The sequence below is a fragment of the Pelophylax lessonae genome (assembly GCF_965119305.1).
Source record: "Pelophylax lessonae genome assembly, chromosome: 9".
NCBI classification, from domain to species: domain Eukaryota; kingdom Metazoa; phylum Chordata; class Amphibia; order Anura; family Ranidae; genus Pelophylax; species Pelophylax lessonae.
The window spans coordinates 247,295,303-247,312,281 of record NC_138776.1 but is presented as its reverse complement, the minus strand read 5'-3'; the positions used below and the strand labels follow the sequence as shown (position 1 = coordinate 247,312,281).

The following is a 16,979-nucleotide window of genomic DNA, read 5'->3' as shown; positions in this document are numbered from 1 at the left end:
AAATATGTAGCAGAATACAAATTGGCCTAAACTGATCAAAAAATGTGATTTTTTATTTTTTTTTTTTTTATAGGGAATGTTTTATAGCAGAAAGTAAAAAATATGGTGTTTTTTTCAAAATTTTCGCTCTTCTTTTGTTTATAGTGCAAAATTTAAAAACCGCAGAGGTGATCAAATACCACCAAAAGAAAGCTCTGTTTGTGGGGAAAAAGGACATCAATTGTATTTAGGTACAGCGTTGCACGACCGCGCAATTTTTTGTTAAAGTAACGCAGTGCCGAATCGCAAAAAATGGCCAGGTCATTAAGGGGGTAAAACCTTTCCGGAGCTGAAGTAGTTAATGGGAGAACAGCAAGCCAAGCCGCTTAGTAACAGCATGCGTTCCATCTAACACCAGGAATGTGGCAACGTGTGTCCCAGTTTGATGCGTTTCGTCATCAACATGACGTCTTCAGAGATAGCATTGAAGTCATTTGCGGCAGTTTTTTACTCCTGTCTAAAGTGGGGTACACACTATAAGAAAATTGGGCGAACGACCCTCTGACTTTCCTTGTTGTTTTACAGCAAATCAAAGCCGATGACCAAAAATCCGTACGAAAATTCTCATACGACAAAGGCTTTTTTTTTGTTGTTTATTGTTTCTGATCATGCGCAGTCTTTCTTTTCTGATTCTTCTTGTGCGAAAATCGTACAAAAATGGTAAACAATAAACTAAAACTGTTCGTTCTGTTACCATACGAGAAAAATCTTGGAGTTTGTCCCTTCGAGACATTTTGTACAAAAAGTCATAATCGGCTGTGCAAAGTCGTGTACACACTATACGAAAATCATGTGAAAGTTCTTTGGATGAAAATTCTCACCCGATTTTCTTATAATGTGTACGAGCCTTGAGTGTTCAGTCAGTTTTGTTTTAAATAGTTTAATTACCACTGAGTTTTTTTTTTTCATTTTTGATATATAAAGGAAAAAATTTAAAATTTTGAAAAAGTACACAAAAGATGAAGAAACTAGTTCTGCAGTTGACGGACTTTTACTGGCAGCAACATAAGACCGATGCAATTATTTGTATAAAAATATCAAAATGTTGAAAAAAGAATAATTTTCTTAGTTTCTGTTAAAAACTTTTCAAATAAATAACCTTTCTTCATAAATTTGGGGCAAATGTATTCTGCTATATTAGGTGTACAGAATATTAAGTAGTCTGTAGGAAAGTTAGAGAGTCTACAAACTACGGTGTATATTTAAAAATTGATCAGTCCTTATGTACTGATGGCCTATCTAATTTTTTGAGACCCTAAAATGCCAGGCAACACAAATACCCCCCCCCCCCCCGAATTACCCCTTTTTGGAAAGTAGACAGTTTGAGGCAAAGCTTTGCCCAATCGGGGCACAGTAAACCGCTTGTTGTTAAGGGTGTAGGGAGCAGGGCCTGGATAACTGATGAGTCGTCAACTGTCAATGGGCTTCTCCGCTGACAGTTGAATTTAAAAAAAAAACATTGTTGGCAATAAAAGGTGAAAACAAAAATGGTGTGGGCCCCCCCAGTCCATACCAGACTGAGAGGGCCTTTTAAGGGGAATTCCACACCAAAATTAAAAAAAAAATACGGCATTTGGCCCCCCTAAAATCTATGCCAGACCCTTACCTGAGCACGCAGCCTGGCAGGCCAGGAAAGGCGGGGGAGGGTACAAGCAAGCCCTCTCTCCTGAACCATATCATGTTGAGCCACATGCCCTCAACATAGGGAGGTGGGTACTTTGGGGCAGGGGGGGCTCTGCCCTATCCACCCCAAAGCACCATGTCCCCATGTTGATGGGGACAAGGGTCTCTTTCCCACAACTCTAGGCTGAAGTATTGAATCAAGCAAAACATGACTTAGTAGTTGGTGGAGAAACCCTTATTGGCAAGCACAGAGGTAAGACATTTCTTGAAGTTGGTTGCCAGGTTTGCACACATCTCAGGAGGGATTTTGGTCCACTCTTCTTTACAGGTCTTCTTTAAATTATTAAGGTTTCTTGGCTGTCGCTTGGCAACTCGAAGTTTCAGCTCCCTCCATACATTTTTTCTGGGTGCAGAGATAAGTAGTACATGGTGTGCAGAGTTCAGGAGAGTGCGGAGTACAGAGTGCCCCCACCTCCCAAAAAGCTTCCTTGCATCTTACCTGCCTGGCTCTAGTACCTCCCGGCAGTGTAGGTTACATAGTTACATAGTAGGTGAGGTTGAATAAAGACAATAGTCCATCCAGTTCAACCTGTGTAGGTGTGTGTGGCTGTAATCATCTCACATAGCCCTTAATGTCCTGATCCTTGAAATGTGCGTCTAAGAATCTTTTGAAAGCCACCATACTTCCCGCAGAAACCACCTCTTGTGGTAGAGAATTCCACGATCTTGTAGCCCTAACCGTAAAGAACCCCCCACGTTACCTGAGGTTAAAACGCTTCTCCTCTAATCGCATTGCATGCCCTCTTGTCCTCATGCAATCCCTTCGACTGAACAGCTTTTTTCTAAGCTGAGATCCCCATTGAGATATTTATAAATTGCTATCATGTCCCCCCTCTGGCGTCTCTTCTCCAGGGAGAATAAATCGAGGTGGCTCTGCGTCTCTCACTTGAAGGAAGATCATTGGTCAGCACTGCTGTGCCCTGCTGTGAGGGTATGCAGGGTAGGCAGGGATCTGCAAGAGCCAGAGGTGGTGGAACGGAGTGCAAACCCTGAACTCTGTATATCATACACTCCTCAACTCCTCAACCCTGCAGTCTGTACACAGCGCACCCCTGAGCTCTGGAATCTGTATGTAGAACACTCGTGAACTCTACACTCTGTACACTGGATACTTCTAAGTATCTAAGTAGATGCATAGTTTTACAGATACAACTGGCCCTTTGAGGACTAGAGATGTACCGAACTGTTCGCCGGCGGACAGTTCCCGGCGAACTTAGCATGTTCGCGTTCGCCGCTGCGGGCGAACATGTGCGATGTTCGGTCCGCCCCCTATAATACATCATTGAGGCAAACTTTGACCCTGAACTTCACAGTCAGCAGGCACATTTCCAGCCAATCAGCATACCTCCCTCCCACACCCTCCCACCTCCTATAAATAAGCAAGGGCAGCATCCATCTTAGATCATTCTGAAGCAGTGTGTTAGTGAGAGCAGGGAGAGTGTTGCTGCTGCTGCTGCTGCTGTTAATAGCTAGGGACAGTTGTTAGTCAGTGTTCCTGGTCTTGCTAGTCAGTGTTCTTGGTCCACTACTGCTGTAAGGACAGCATCCTGACAGCACCCCAAAAAGCCCTTCTAAGGGCTGGTATTTGTGTAATTTATATATATATATATATATATATATATATATATATATATATATATATATATATATATATATCTAGTGTCCCCAAAAGCCCTTTTAAGGGCTGGTAATTGAGTTTTTTCTTTATATATATATATATATATATATATATATATATATATATATATATATATATTGTACACTGCAGTTGCCTGCCCGCTGTGTGTGAGAGGCCACAGACCCACCACAGACTGTACTGTGTGCACACCACACTCATTTCGGGTGGCACAGTAGCTTGCATTTTAAAAAATATTTTTTTTTTCCTCTGTCATAATTGCAGTGAGTGCTGTGTCAGGTCCACAGAGTGCACTGTACCCACTGCAGTGCACTGCCCACCACTGATATATATACGGTGGCACAGTGTAACGCTCCTGCATTTTCTGAAACAAGATGGATTTGCAGCTGCAGAAAAACTCCACTCAGCAGTCATGGGAGTTGGAATACCAATTCTAACTCCCAAGACTCATCACTGTGGTCTGTCTGATTCAGCATACAAATATACACACTCAATAAGATGTTCCTGGAGTGATAGATGTATATAGCAGTATAGTGGTGATGAGCTGAAGAGACAGGTATGAACAGTGACAATAGGTGAACAGCACTTGAGAGAAATGTTCATGAGAGTATAGATGGTAACAGGTAGGATGCAGATAGGTTAGCAATCATGTATGGTAGTAGGTGGTAGGACAGCAGATGACATACAGGAGAGACTAACCCAGTGCAAGGATAGATGTTAGTAGGCTCAAGAGCTAGCAATCTAAAACAACAGTGCAGATGATAGTTACAGTCCTTAATATGCAGAGCTAGATAGTGTAAGCTTAGTAGGAAGGTTATGGAGGATTCCCCTGCGGGGTACTTATCACTAATAGCAAGCAGTAGTAGAGAGGTTCGGTATGAGCGAGTGATCCGGCAGCGGGATACAGGGATCAGCAGCGAGGTTCCGACAGCGAGGTACGCTTGTAAGCATATGAGCTTCAAGGCAGGTTGAACGAACATGTGAGTGAGAACGCCGGCGGTTGAAATAGCCGCTCGGCGGCGCTCAGTGATGACAGCATCGGCCTTAAAGGTGTATGCGCACTCAGCAGAAGAGAATGGTGGGACGCATACACTGAATTGGAAAGTGGAATAAGGGTACCAGAGGTACCAGAACATTACAGTACCCCCCCCCTTAAGGCCGGCTCCGGAAGGCCTCTAGAACTGGTTTTTCCGGGTATTTCGCGTGAAAATTGCGAATCAGCCTAGGGGCATGTATATCAGAGGTATCCAGCCAGGTGTCGTCTTGGGGCCCATAGTTCTTCCATCGTACTAGATATTGGAGTCTTCTTCTGTGGATATGAGAATCCAGAATCTCCTTTATCTCATATTCTTCTCCGCCTTCAACTTGTACAGGAGGTGGAGGTGGGATGGTAGGCCTTATTCCTTGGTCAGGAACATGGGGCTTCAGTAGCGACACATGGAAGATGGGATGTATCTTGAGGTCTGTTGGTAATGTGAGCTGTACTGCAGCTTTTCCAATAAGTTTCCTGATTGGGAAGGGTCCCAAGAATAGAGGCCCAAGCTTTTTGCTAGGGATCTTTAATCTTAAGTTTTTTGTTGATAGCCAAACGAGGTCCCCAATAGCATACTGAGGAGAAGGTCTTCTACGAAGGTCATAGTACTTTTTTTGTTGACTATGAGCGTGTGAGATGGTAGTATTAAGTAAACCCAGAGAGTCTTTTATTTGGGTAAGATAGTCTGAGGCTACTGGGTTACTTGATGGAAGGAGGCGTGGTGGAAGAATAGTGGGATGAAACCCATAGTTCAAGTAGAACGGACTCTGTTTGGTCGTACTGTGGGTTGCGTTGTTGTAGGCAAATTCTGCCAGAGGGAGGAGATCCACCCAATCATCCTGTAGGTATGATGTATAGCAACGTAAATATTGCTCGATGCACTGGTTGACTCTTTCAGTCTGTCCGTTGGTCTGAGGATGGTAGGGAGAAGTGAGCTTTCGCTCAATTCGTAGTATGTGGCATAGTTCTTGCCAAAACTTGGAGATCAAACAAAACGTGGTATTGAAGGTCCCAATAACACAGTGCAAATAAAGTGACACAGTAATATTGTGATAGATAAGTCCCAATACACAGTGCAACTAAAATGACAGTGATAAATGAATAAACGAATAAAAAATCTTCATCTGTGAATAAAGTGCTGCATGCTTCACTCAAAGTGATCCACGTGACAATAGTGAGATTAGCAGCTCACCTCAAAGAAAGACTCATATGAGTCTAAACTGGCATAAAGGAAAAATTCACAGTCGCCTGGTAAGCCCTCCTGCCTCCGCCTCCAAACAATCTTTCAGGTTGTATATGGCATCAGTGAAAGACATAAAGAAAGGAGATCTAATGCTCTCTGTCTTGATAAGGGGCTATTTGTTCAGAAAAATGCTGGAATCGCACTTACATTACAATGCACTTAAGCTGTGCCAGCTCATAACAGCCTTCAGATGCTTCCTGGTACCTCCGGGATCGGCGTAATGACGTGCAGGCTCCTCCCCCGTACGCGTTGCGTCATCGACTTCGTCAGCTGAGAGACCTGAGAGATTGTTTGGAGGCGGAGGCAGGAGGGCTTACCAGGCGACTGTGAATTTTTCCTTTATGCCAGTTTAGACTCATATGAGTCTTTCTTTGAGGTGAGCTGCTAATCTCACTATTGTCACGTGGATCACTTGGAGTGAAGCATGCAGCACTTTATTCACAGATGAAGATTTTTTATTCGTTTATTCATTTATCACTGTGTCATTTTAGTTGCACTGTGTATTGGGACTTATCTATCACAATATTACTGTGTCACTTTATTTTCACTGTGTTATTGGGACCTTCAATACCACGTTTTGTTTGATTCATACTAATTTATGATCATTATATTTATTTTTGGTCACTATATTACTTTATATTTAGCGATTTTTTATGTGCATTCACTTAGCACAGCAATATTATTTATTCATGTCTTAGTATGTGGTGACAAAACTCTTGTTGGCAATTACAGAGGTCAGACGTTTCTTGTAGTTGGCAACCAGGCTTGCACACACCTCAGGAGGGATTTTGTCCCACTCCTCTTTGCAGATCCTCTCCAGGTCATTAGGGCTTCGAGGCTGACGTTTGGTAACTCGAACCTTCAGCTCCCTCCACATATTTTCTATGGGATTAAGGTCTGGAGACTTGCTAGGCCATTCCAGGACCTTTACGTGTTTCTTCTTGAGCCACTTCTTTGTTGCCTTGGCCATGTTTTTTGGGTCATTGTCATAATGGAATACCCATCCATGACCCATTTTCAATGCCCTGGCTAATGTAAGGAGGTTCTCACCCAAGATTTGACAGTGCATGGCCCTGTCCATCGTCCCTTTGATGCGGTGAAGTTGTCCTGTTCCACCCCCAAAGCATAATGTTTCCACCTCCATGTTTGACAGTGGGGATGGTGTTCTTGGAGTCATAGGCAGCATTCCTCCTCCACCAAACATGGTGAGTTGAGTTGATGCCCAACAGCTTGATTCTGGTCTTATTAGACCACAACATTTTCACCCAGTTCTCCTCTGAATCATTCAAATGTTCTTTACCAAACTTCAGACGGGCCTGTACATGTGCTTTCTTGAGCAGAAGGACCTTGCAGGCGCTGGAGGATTTCAGTCCTTCACTGCGTAGTGTGTTACCAATTCTTTTCTTGGTGATTATGGTCCCAGCTTTCTTGAAGTCATTGAAAAGATTCTCCTGTGTAGTTCTGGGCTGATACCTCCCCATTCTCATGATCATTGAAGCTCCACGAGGTGAGATCTTGTATGGAGCCCCAGACCGAAGGAGATTGACAGTTATTTTGTGTTTCTTCCATTTGCAAATAAGCGCAGCAACTGTTGTCACCCTCTCACCAAGCTGCTTGGCGATGGTCTTGTAGCCCATTCCACCCTTGTGTAGGTCTACAATCTTGTACCTGACATCCTTGGACAGCTCTTTGGTTTTGGCCATGGTGGAGAAAATGGAATTTGATTGATTGACTGCTTGTGTGGACAGGTGTCTCATTATACAGGTAACAAGCTGAGATTAGAAGCACTCCCTTTAAGAGAGTGCTCTTAATCTTAGCTTGTTACCTGTATAGAAGACACCTGGGAGCCAGAAAACTTGCTCATTGATAGGGGATCAAATAATTATTTCACTCATTAAAATGCAAATCAATCCATAACTTTTTTGAAATGCGCTTTTCTGGATATTTATGTTGTTTTTCTGTCTCTCGCTGTTAAAATTAGTCTTCCATTAAAATTATAGACTGATCATTTCTTTGTCAGTGGGCAAACATACAAAATCAGCAGGAAATCAAATCCTTTTTACCCTCACTATAAGTTTTTCCAATGGATCGAGCTCACAAATTGAGCGGATCTTGCACCTTTATTGAAAGTTTTTGCCCGTTTTGGCCCTTCTATGCCTTTTTCTAGTTTTTCCCCTTTTGGTCCTTTTGCTACCTTTGGCACTTATATGCCTTTTAACCCTTCAGTATATTTTGACCCTTTTGTATTTTTTGATCATATCAATCATTCAGGCCCTTTTGGCCCTTTTATTTAGTTTTTTTTTTCCATCTTTGTTTATGTTTATCTTTTGTTTTTTTTTGTTTTTGTTTTTTTTTTTAGGGGGGGGGGGGGCGATTGTAGATCCTCTGCCTCTTTTTGCTGCTTTTAGCTCATTTGTCCTTCTGTATATTCTGTCCCTTTTGACCCTTTGGTCGATTTAGGCCCAATTTTCCTCTTTCAAGCTCATTTTTCCCCTTTGGCAAATGTTGTCAATTTGACCTTCATGCTAGGCCTTTTTGCTCTAGTTTCCCTTTTTGGCTTTGATTACCTTTTTGTCCCTCTTGCCCCTTTTACCTCAATTTCCCCCTTTTTGTTCTTTTGTGTTTTTTCACTCATTTTGCTGCTTTTACCTTTTCTTGACTTGACTTTTTGGCCCTTTTCCCACTAGCCCCTTTTTGCCCTTTCTGGCCCTTCTGTCCATCTTGGTCCTTTTAGTTTTCTTTTTGACTCTTTTGTCCCATCTGGTCATTTTGACTCCTTTTTCATCTCTTGTGTCATTTTTGGCCCTTTTGCCTTATTTGCTCCTGTTGGCCCTCCTGCCCTATTGCCCAATTTGGCCCTTTTAACCACTTGCTGACAACCCCATAGCACATTTACTGCTGGAGGGGGGCCACGCTGCACAAGTCCTGCACTTCTGGGTATCGGGCGCTGTGTGCATGCCGCCACTGACTGGTATTCTATGCAGCGGGTCCAACGAACCCAATGTCCACCGGCACCCGCGGATCCTTCAGTACACAGGCAGAACGCCGATCTGCCTATGTAGTCAAGGCAGATTGCTGTACTGTCAGTACAGAAGACATGGATTCTGTTTTTCTGTAGTAAAAGCACTTCCTACAGTTTAGTAAAACATAGGTTAAGCACACAATTAACACTTTGATCAGCCCTGGTGTTAACCCTTTCCCAGACAGTGTCATTAGTACAGTGACACTGCATATTGTTAGCACTGATCACTGTATTAGTGTCACTGGTCCCTAAAAAAGTGTCAAAAGTGTCAGTTAGGTGTCCAATATCTCAGTCCCACTGTAAGTCGCTAAACGCCTCCATTACTAGTAAAAATAAATAAATATATAAAAAATCCATAAAAATATCCCATAGTTTGTAGATGCTGTAACTTTTGCGCAAACCAATCAATATACACTTTTTTTTTTAAACCAAAAACATGTAGCAGAATACATATTGGCCTAAATCGATGAAGAAATTAGATTTTTTAATTTTTTTTTATAAGTTTTATAGCAAAAAGTAATATATATATATATATATATATATATATATATATATATATATATTTTTTTTTTATTTATTTTTTTTATTCAAAATGGTCGGTCTTTTTTTGTTTATAGGGCAAAAAAAAACACAGAAGTGATCAAATACCAGCAAATGAAAGTTCTATTTGTGTGAAAAAAATACATAATTTTGTTTTTGGGTAGAGTGTCGCACAACTGCGCAAATGTCAGTTAAAGCAACGCTGTGCCATATCACAAGAAATTGCCTGTTCAGGAAGAGGAGTAAATCTTCTGGAGGTCAAGTGGTTAATCCCCTTTTACACCTTATTCTTATCTTTTTTGTTCTTTTTTCCTTTTCCCCTTTTGGCTCTTTTGTACCTTTTGGCCTCTTTGTCTTTTTTGTACTTTTTTGGCCTCTCTACTTCCCCTCTTTTCCTCTCACCCCACTTTTGCCCCTTTGACCTTTCTCTCCCTTTTGGCTGATTTTGCATTTTGGCTCTTTTTGGCCTTATTGATAAATTTGTGCCTTGTGTCTCCCTATCTCTTTTAATCTGTTTGACCTTTTGACCATTTGTTCCCATTTTTTCCTTTTAGCCCTATATCCCCTTTAGGTCTTATTCCTTTCGGCAAATTTGCCCTTTTGACCCCTTAGCACCTTTTTGTTCTTCTTTCCCTTTTGGTCTTTTTGTCTCTTTGACCCTTTAAGTTTTTTTTTTAACTTCTTAAAGTTCTTATAACTCATTATGCCCCTTTTGTCCCCTTTGTACCTATTGGCCATTCTGGACCATTTGTCCATTTTACCCTTTCTTCCCCTTTTGGAGTTCTTGCCCCTGTTGGCGCTTTTACCATGTCTGCTCCTTTTGTCCCTTCTGCTCATTTATCCCCTGTTGGTCCTTTTGGTTCATTTTGCCTGTTTTACCCCTTCTGCCTTTTTATGCTCCTTTTTACCTTATTTGGCCCATCTGGCTAATGTTTGCCTTTTGACTCTTCTTCACTTTATGCCAAATTTGGCCTTATTGTTCCTTTTGGTAAATTTTTTACCAGCATTGTCCATTTTTACCATTTGGTTCCTTTTCACCATTTTTGGTCATTTTGGCCCTTTTCTCGATTCTTGTTCTATTACCTAATTTTACCTTTTTGACCCTTTGATCCTTTTTATCCCTTTTGGTCATCTTGCGCCTTTTTTCCATTTCCTCTTTTGGCTCTTCCATCCCTTCTGTCCGTTTTGGCTCTTTTTGCCCACTTTGGCCATTTTTGTCTCTCTATTCCTTTTGGTCTTTTTTGCCCCTTTTTCCTTGTTTGACCCTTCTTCTGCCCCTTTTCAATGCTTCTGTCCCTTTTGTCCTCTTTTCATCGTTTTGCCTTTTTTGGCTCCTAACCCATTCTTTCCTTTTTGGCCCTTTTGATCATTTTGCCCCATGCATCAGTTTTTGCCTATTTTGCTCTTGCTGTCCATTTGCTCACCTTTTAGCCTTTTTCCCCTTTTGTTTTTCCTTTTTTTTTCCTCGCATATTTATTCTCTTTTGGCCTTTTAGGCTCTTTTGGCTTTTTTTTACCCTTTTTATGCTTTTCGGTTTATTTTACTCTTTTTTTCACCCTTTAGCCCTTTTGTCCCTTTTATCCCATCAGCATTTTGTTGTCCTTTTGCCCCTTTGGCTCATTGTGCCACTTTTGCTCCATTTTGCCCCTTTGGTCCCTTTACCCCCTTTTGACAAATTTTCCACATTTTGGCATCTTTGGTCCTTTTGGTCTTTTTGTTTTGTTTTACCTTATTGCCCTTTTGTCCTTTTGCTCTTTTTTGGCACTTAGGGCCATTATTACTTTTAACGTATTTTCTCTCTTTCCATCCTTTTTGGTCTTCTTTCCATTTTTGCCCATTTTTCTTATTTTGTTTATTTTATCCCTTCTGTTCCTTCTGTCCCCTTTGGTGCTTTCTGTTCCTTTTGGCCATTTTTTACCCATTTTGTCCCTTCTTCTCTTTTGTAGAGCATGGGAGGAGGGGTCAGCCGCTGCAAAGGTTGATTTTTTTCTAATTCCCAGATTTCAAACTGGCAGACCAGTAGGATTTTAAGAATAGAAGGGACCCCATTGGTCTTGTTTGGCATAATTGCTTCTCCATGCCTGTGTGCGCATGCACAGCATATATTTATGTCATTGCTTGGTGGTGCTAAGATGATGTGGTTTCAAAGCGCATTTGCTGGAGCAACGTCATTTCTGACTAGCTAAATAAAGAGGTCAATGAGTCCAAATACAGAAGGAAGACCAGGAGAAGATGGAACCATATATATATAAACCAAAGAAGAGAGCGACACTCACGGGTCTTGAAAGGTGAACGTCCTCATCCTGAGGAAGACAAGGTTGTGTCTCGTCGAATCGTCAATTAAACCGTTATTCTCCATTCACCTTTCAAGACCCGTGAGTGCCGCTCTCTTCTTTGGTTTATATGTGCTGTCTCTGCTGTGCACCCGGGCCCATCTTTTATCCCTGATTTGTGTGCGGTGGCAACCATTGGATAAATACATTCTGCCCCTGTTGGCCATTTTGCCACATCTGCCCCTTTTGTCCCTTCTGCCCATTTATCCCCTGTTGGCCCTTTTGGATCATTTTGTCTATTTACCCCTTCTGCCTTTTTATGTTCCTTTTTACCTTATTTGTCCCATATGACCAATGTTTACCTTTGGACCCTTTTACACCTTATACCATTATACATTTGGCTATATTGTCCCTTTTGGTAAATTTTTACTAACTTTGTACATTCTTACCCTTTTGGCCCTTTTCACCATTTTTGCAAATTTTGGCACTTTTCTCAAATTTGCCCTATTTCTCAATTTTTTCCTATTTTGACCCTTTTGGTCCTTTTATCCCTTTTGGTCATTTTGCACTTTTTTGTCCATTTTTTCTTTTGGCGTGAATGACAGGATTGCTGACACCAGAACGCTGGAGGGGATTGCTTTGTTCCTTGTTCCTTTTTACCTTGTTTGTAACCTCTGGCCAATGTCTACCTTTTGCCCTTTTACACCTTATACCCTATTTAGCCCTATTGTTCCTTTTGGTCAGTTTTTACCAACTTTGTCCATTTTTACCCTTTTAGCCCTTTTCACCATTTTTGCTCATTTTGTCCCTTTTCTCAAATTTGCCCTATTTCTCAATTTTGACCCTTTCAGCCCTTTTATCCCTTTTGGTCATTTTGCACCTTTTTTTTCATTTCCTCAATTGGCGTGAATGACAGGATTGCTGACACCAGAATGCTGGAGGGGATTTCTTTGTTCCTTGTTCCTTTTTACCTTATTTGTAACCTCTGGCCAATGTTTACCTTTGGACCCTTTTACACTTTATGCCCTATTTAGCCCTATTGTCCCTTTTGGTCAATTTTGACCAACTTTGTCCATTTTTACCCTTTTGGCCCTTTTTGCCATTTTTGCTCATTTTGGCCCTTTTCTCGAATTTGCCCTATTTCTGAATTTTTTCCTGTTTTGACCCTTTTGGTCCTTTTATGCCTTTTGGTCATTTTGCACCTTTTTTTATCCATTTTCTCTTTTGGCGTGAATGACAGGAGTGCTGACACCAGAACGCTGGAGGGGATTGCTTTCAAAGTAATTGTACCATAAGGTGCTAGTATGGAGAACACACTAGCACATTATGGCTAAATGTCCCAGGGGCATTTTTTAGGGGGTTAATTCTACTTTGATGCCAAAAAAAATTTAAATAGATTTATTTTTGTTTTTTTGTTTTATTTTTGTGGTTTGTACTCTGCTTTTTGGCTTTTTTTGGTGTGGAAACACATTTAATGTGAGCAGCCGCATCCAATTATTTAATTATAATAATTAAATATAATATAATGATACATTTAATATAATATATTAATTATATAGTTAATTATATAGTTAAAATAATATATTAACTATAATAATTAGTTAATTTACTGCATTTTTGTTGCGCTGGTAGTTTTGTTATTGTAATTCTACTTTGATGCCTTTACCACTTAGAAAATAGACCAACAGTATACTCCTTTAGAGCTATTCTTATAAAGATAACATAAAAAATATACATGCAATAATGACATGGCATATTTTACCATTTGATCATTTTAGACATCCCATTCAATTGTTTTTCTTTTTTCTGTTGTATGCTTTTTATATATTTGATACAAAGCGTTTATTTGTAACATCATCTTTGTAATATTAGCAAAACTATTTCAATAAATACTTTTATTGAAAAAATAAATAAAAAGTGTATTGCTGCAATAAATTCCAGTGAGCACTACTGATGGTGAAAAATGTTTTAAAAATAGGGAAATAAAAAAATAATTAGTAGGAAGAAAGTGAAAGTGTAAAGAGTAAAGTGTGGACTGATACTTTTATTTTGATTGGATAAAGTGAAGGATCTATCCCAATCAGTGTGCCTAACTAAAAGCCGATAAGTGATTACATTTCCTAAGGACTATAGTTTCCTCCCAAATAAAGTAGGGTCATTATATAAAAATTTAAAAAAAAATAAGAAAACACTGCAAATTTGACATGGCTATTTTTTTATTAGACATTTAGCATTTCACTAAATGATATTCCACATCAGATGACCAATTCAGGTTTTAACATTCACCTTTAATTTTACAACCTGCGATATCTATCCCAGTCCTGACCACGTCCATGCCAACTTCCTTGCCTACGTTCTTGAGTCCGCTTATGAGCAAATTCTTAATCTTTTTCCTGCCCAATTTGGAGAAAATACCTCTTTTTATTTCGCTTTCCTCGTCTTCATCTGCATTTCTCCTGGGAGGACAAATAGTTATTGTTAATCACTTCAAAACCTGGGTCAGTTCTGACATTAACCACATATGTATTAAAACGTGTCCTGCTCTCAACCTAATAGAACACCTTTGGGATGAATTAGAGCGAAGACTGTGAGCCAGGCCTTCTCATCCAACATCAGTGCCTGACCTCACAAATGCATTTCTGGAGGAATGTTCAAACTTTCCCATAGACACACTACTAAACCTTGTGGACAGCCTTCCCAGAAGAGTTGAAGCTGTTATAGCTGCAAAGGGTGGGCCAACTCAATATTGAACCCTACGGACTAAGACTGGGATGCCATTAAAGTTCATGTGCGTGTAAAGACAGGTGGTGCAATACTTTTGGTAATATAGTGTATATATGTTTGTACCTCAGGTGGGAAGTGGTTAAGTGCTTTAAGGCCGCCTGCCCATTTACTGCGGCAGGCTGGCTCTCCTGCATGAACCAAGGTAGGCCTATGTTGGTCACGTGCCTGGTGCTGGGGGGTGAGCGTGCGCCGGCGGCGGCGCGCTCCCACCACCCACTAGGCAGCGGGGATGCTGATGCACAGGGCTGGTGGCTCTGATTGCCGCCGGGCATTCCCGATCGCTCCTGAACCTATGGTTCCTGCTGCTTTTAGAGTCTCCTGTGAGTCCAGGAAGAGAGGAGAGCGGTGGTGCAGCCGGGACAATGCTTGATCAGTGGGAGGCGTCAAGTAAGGGGTTAAGGATGGGGAGAATAAATAGTGGGGAGTTTTGTACCTTAACCACCTAAGGACCAGGCCTATTTCTGACACTTGTTATTTACAAATTAAAATCAGAATTTTATGCTAGAACCCCCAGCATTATATATATTTTTTTTATAGCAGAGACCCTAGAGAATAAAATGGAGATATTTGCAATACTTTATCACACACTGTATTTGAGCAGCGGTCTTACAAACTCAATTTTTTTTGGGGGGGGAGGGTGGAGTGCACTTTTTTTAATTAAAAAATAAGAAAACAGTAAAGTTAGCTCCATTTTTTTTTTATAATGTGAAAGATGATGTTACGCCGAGTAAATAGATATCCAACATGTCACGCTTCAAAATTGCGCACGCTCATGGAATGGCGGCAAACATTGGTACTTAAAAATCTCCATAAGTAACGCTTTAAACATTTTTTATAAAAAAGGTCTAGTGCTAGAATTATGGCTCTCACTCTAAAAATCGCGGTGATACCTCACATGTGTGGTTTGTACACCGTTTACATATGTGGGCGGGCATTGCGAAAGCGTTCACTTTTGCACGCAACTTTAGAGGGACGGGGCAGTTTACATTTTTTTTTTCTTATTTATTTTAGCTTTTACTTTTTATTTTTACACTGTCCCTTTTGATCACTTTTATTCCTAATACAAGGAATGTAAACATCCCTTGTAATAGAAATAAGTAGGACAGGTCCTCTTTAATGTGAGATCTGGGGTCAAAAAGACCTCACATCTACACCTAAAAGCAAAAAAAAAAAAATGAAAAGGTCATTTTTTCAGCATGAAAAAAATGGGCCCTTTAAGGCTGTTGGGAGGAAGTGATGTATGACGTTGCTCTGGTCCTCCAAGGCCATAGAGTCGTGTGGGGGCCATCTTGCCCTCACTCGACTTCCTGCTTGGGACATGGGCAGACCGGATAGTTTTCCCCGCTACGATGGCTCTGGTAAGTGGGAAAAAATGGCCAGTAAGCAGCCGGGGGGGGGGGGGGGGGTACCTCTCCTGCTACCCATAAAAGTGATCCTGCGGCAAATCTGCCGCTAGGACCACTTTTATGTGAAAGAGGACTTCCCGCCCTGTGAGAAAATACCGGGGTTATGGCAACTATCTACTGCCATACCTCTGGTGATTAACATGATAGTAGCAATGTAAAACTGCGGTTGGCGGTCCGAAAGTGGTTAATGCAGAGAATGCATTGAGGTAAAACACACTCAGACTTTAGAACCACTTTAAGCTTTAAAAGCCTATACTTTTATTTAGTAAAAAAAAAGTCTTATCCATACTTACTCTTGCTCACAGAGAGATAAGGAGATCATTCCAAGAAGGACAATCAGTAAAAGGGGTTTCTTCAAGGTGAACATCTTTGGGCTCTGTGAATGAATTGGAATCATGAAGAGAAAAAGACAAAGTTGAAAATATGACTCAAAAATAACATAAAGCCCCCAATGTTAGACACACATAAACTGGTTATCCCAATACAATAAAAAAGGTCCAATGTTTGCTCTAAACCAGGGGGTCTTCAAACTATGGCCCTCCAGTTGTTCTGGAACTACAATTCCCATCATGCCTACTCATGGTTGTGAATGTCAGATTTTTTCAATGCCTCATGGGATGTGTAATTCCGTAACAGCTGGAGGGTCGTAGTTTGAGGATCCCTGCTCTAAACCATCACCAAAGATCACGTATACCTGGCACCCATTACGGGCACGAGAATTGTTTTTTAATGACATGGATTTGCTTGATGCTTTTCAGACATTACTGGATTTGGTTACCCATGGATAACACTATGATTAACCTCTTGCCGACCGCCGCACGAATATGTATGGTGGCGGTCAGCCTCTCACAGGCAAAGTGACGTATGGGTACGTCACTAGCCTGTGAGCCAATAGGGGGCGAGCGTGTGCGCCGCCGGAGGCGCGCTCCCGCTCGTTCCCTATGCAGTCCGCGCATGTGACCGGCGGACCCGATGTCCGCCGGTCACTCGCGATCGTTGGGTAACAGCGGGAGAAAGGCAGGCGGCTAACGTAAACAAAGCCGCCTGTCATTCTCCCCTGTGTAACTGCAGAGATCATACGATCCATATGCTATGCAGGATCGTATTTCTCTACTGTTACACAAACAGCCACATCCCTGCACAGTTAGAAGCACGCCCTAGGGATACATTTAACCCCTCCTTCTCCAATAAAGTTAACCCCTTCCCTGCCAGTGTCATTTTTACAGTAACAGTGCATATTTATAGCACTGATTACTGTAGTAATGTCACTGGTACCCGCTAAAGTGTCAAAAATGTCATTCAAGGGTCCGATCTGTCCGC

The 16,979-nt window shown here is 41.2% G+C and overlaps 3 protein-coding genes and 1 long non-coding RNA gene across 7 annotated transcripts in view; 2 read left to right on the top strand and 2 right to left on the bottom strand.

Moving 5' to 3' along the window:
* Window positions 1-16,979, top strand: part of LOC309564357 (uncharacterized protein) — a 1,447,080-nt gene that overhangs the window by 1,099,626 nt on the left and 330,475 nt on the right. The gene's annotated exons all lie outside the window — the stretch shown is intronic.
* Window positions 1-16,979, bottom strand: part of LOC309562846 (uncharacterized protein) — a 359,272-nt gene that overhangs the window by 261,737 nt on the left and 80,556 nt on the right. The gene's annotated exons all lie outside the window — the stretch shown is intronic.
* The window catches only part of LOC309563017, a 350,229-nt gene that overhangs the window by 261,332 nt on the left and 71,918 nt on the right, over window positions 1-16,979 (top strand). The gene's annotated exons all lie outside the window — the stretch shown is intronic.
* The window catches only part of LOC309563358 (esculentin-1B), a gene marked incomplete at its 5' end in the record, with an annotated part of 67,046 nt that continues 63,733 nt past the window's right edge, over window positions 13,667-16,979 (bottom strand). Inside the window, 2 exons of the mRNA XM_082267752.1 lie at window positions 13,667-13,925; window positions 15,953-16,035. Coding sequence (XP_082123878.1) covers window positions 13,745-13,925; window positions 15,953-16,035 — 264 coding nt within the window. The 3' untranslated portion in view covers window positions 13,667-13,744. The remainder of the gene's footprint in view (window positions 13,926-15,952; window positions 16,036-16,979) is intronic.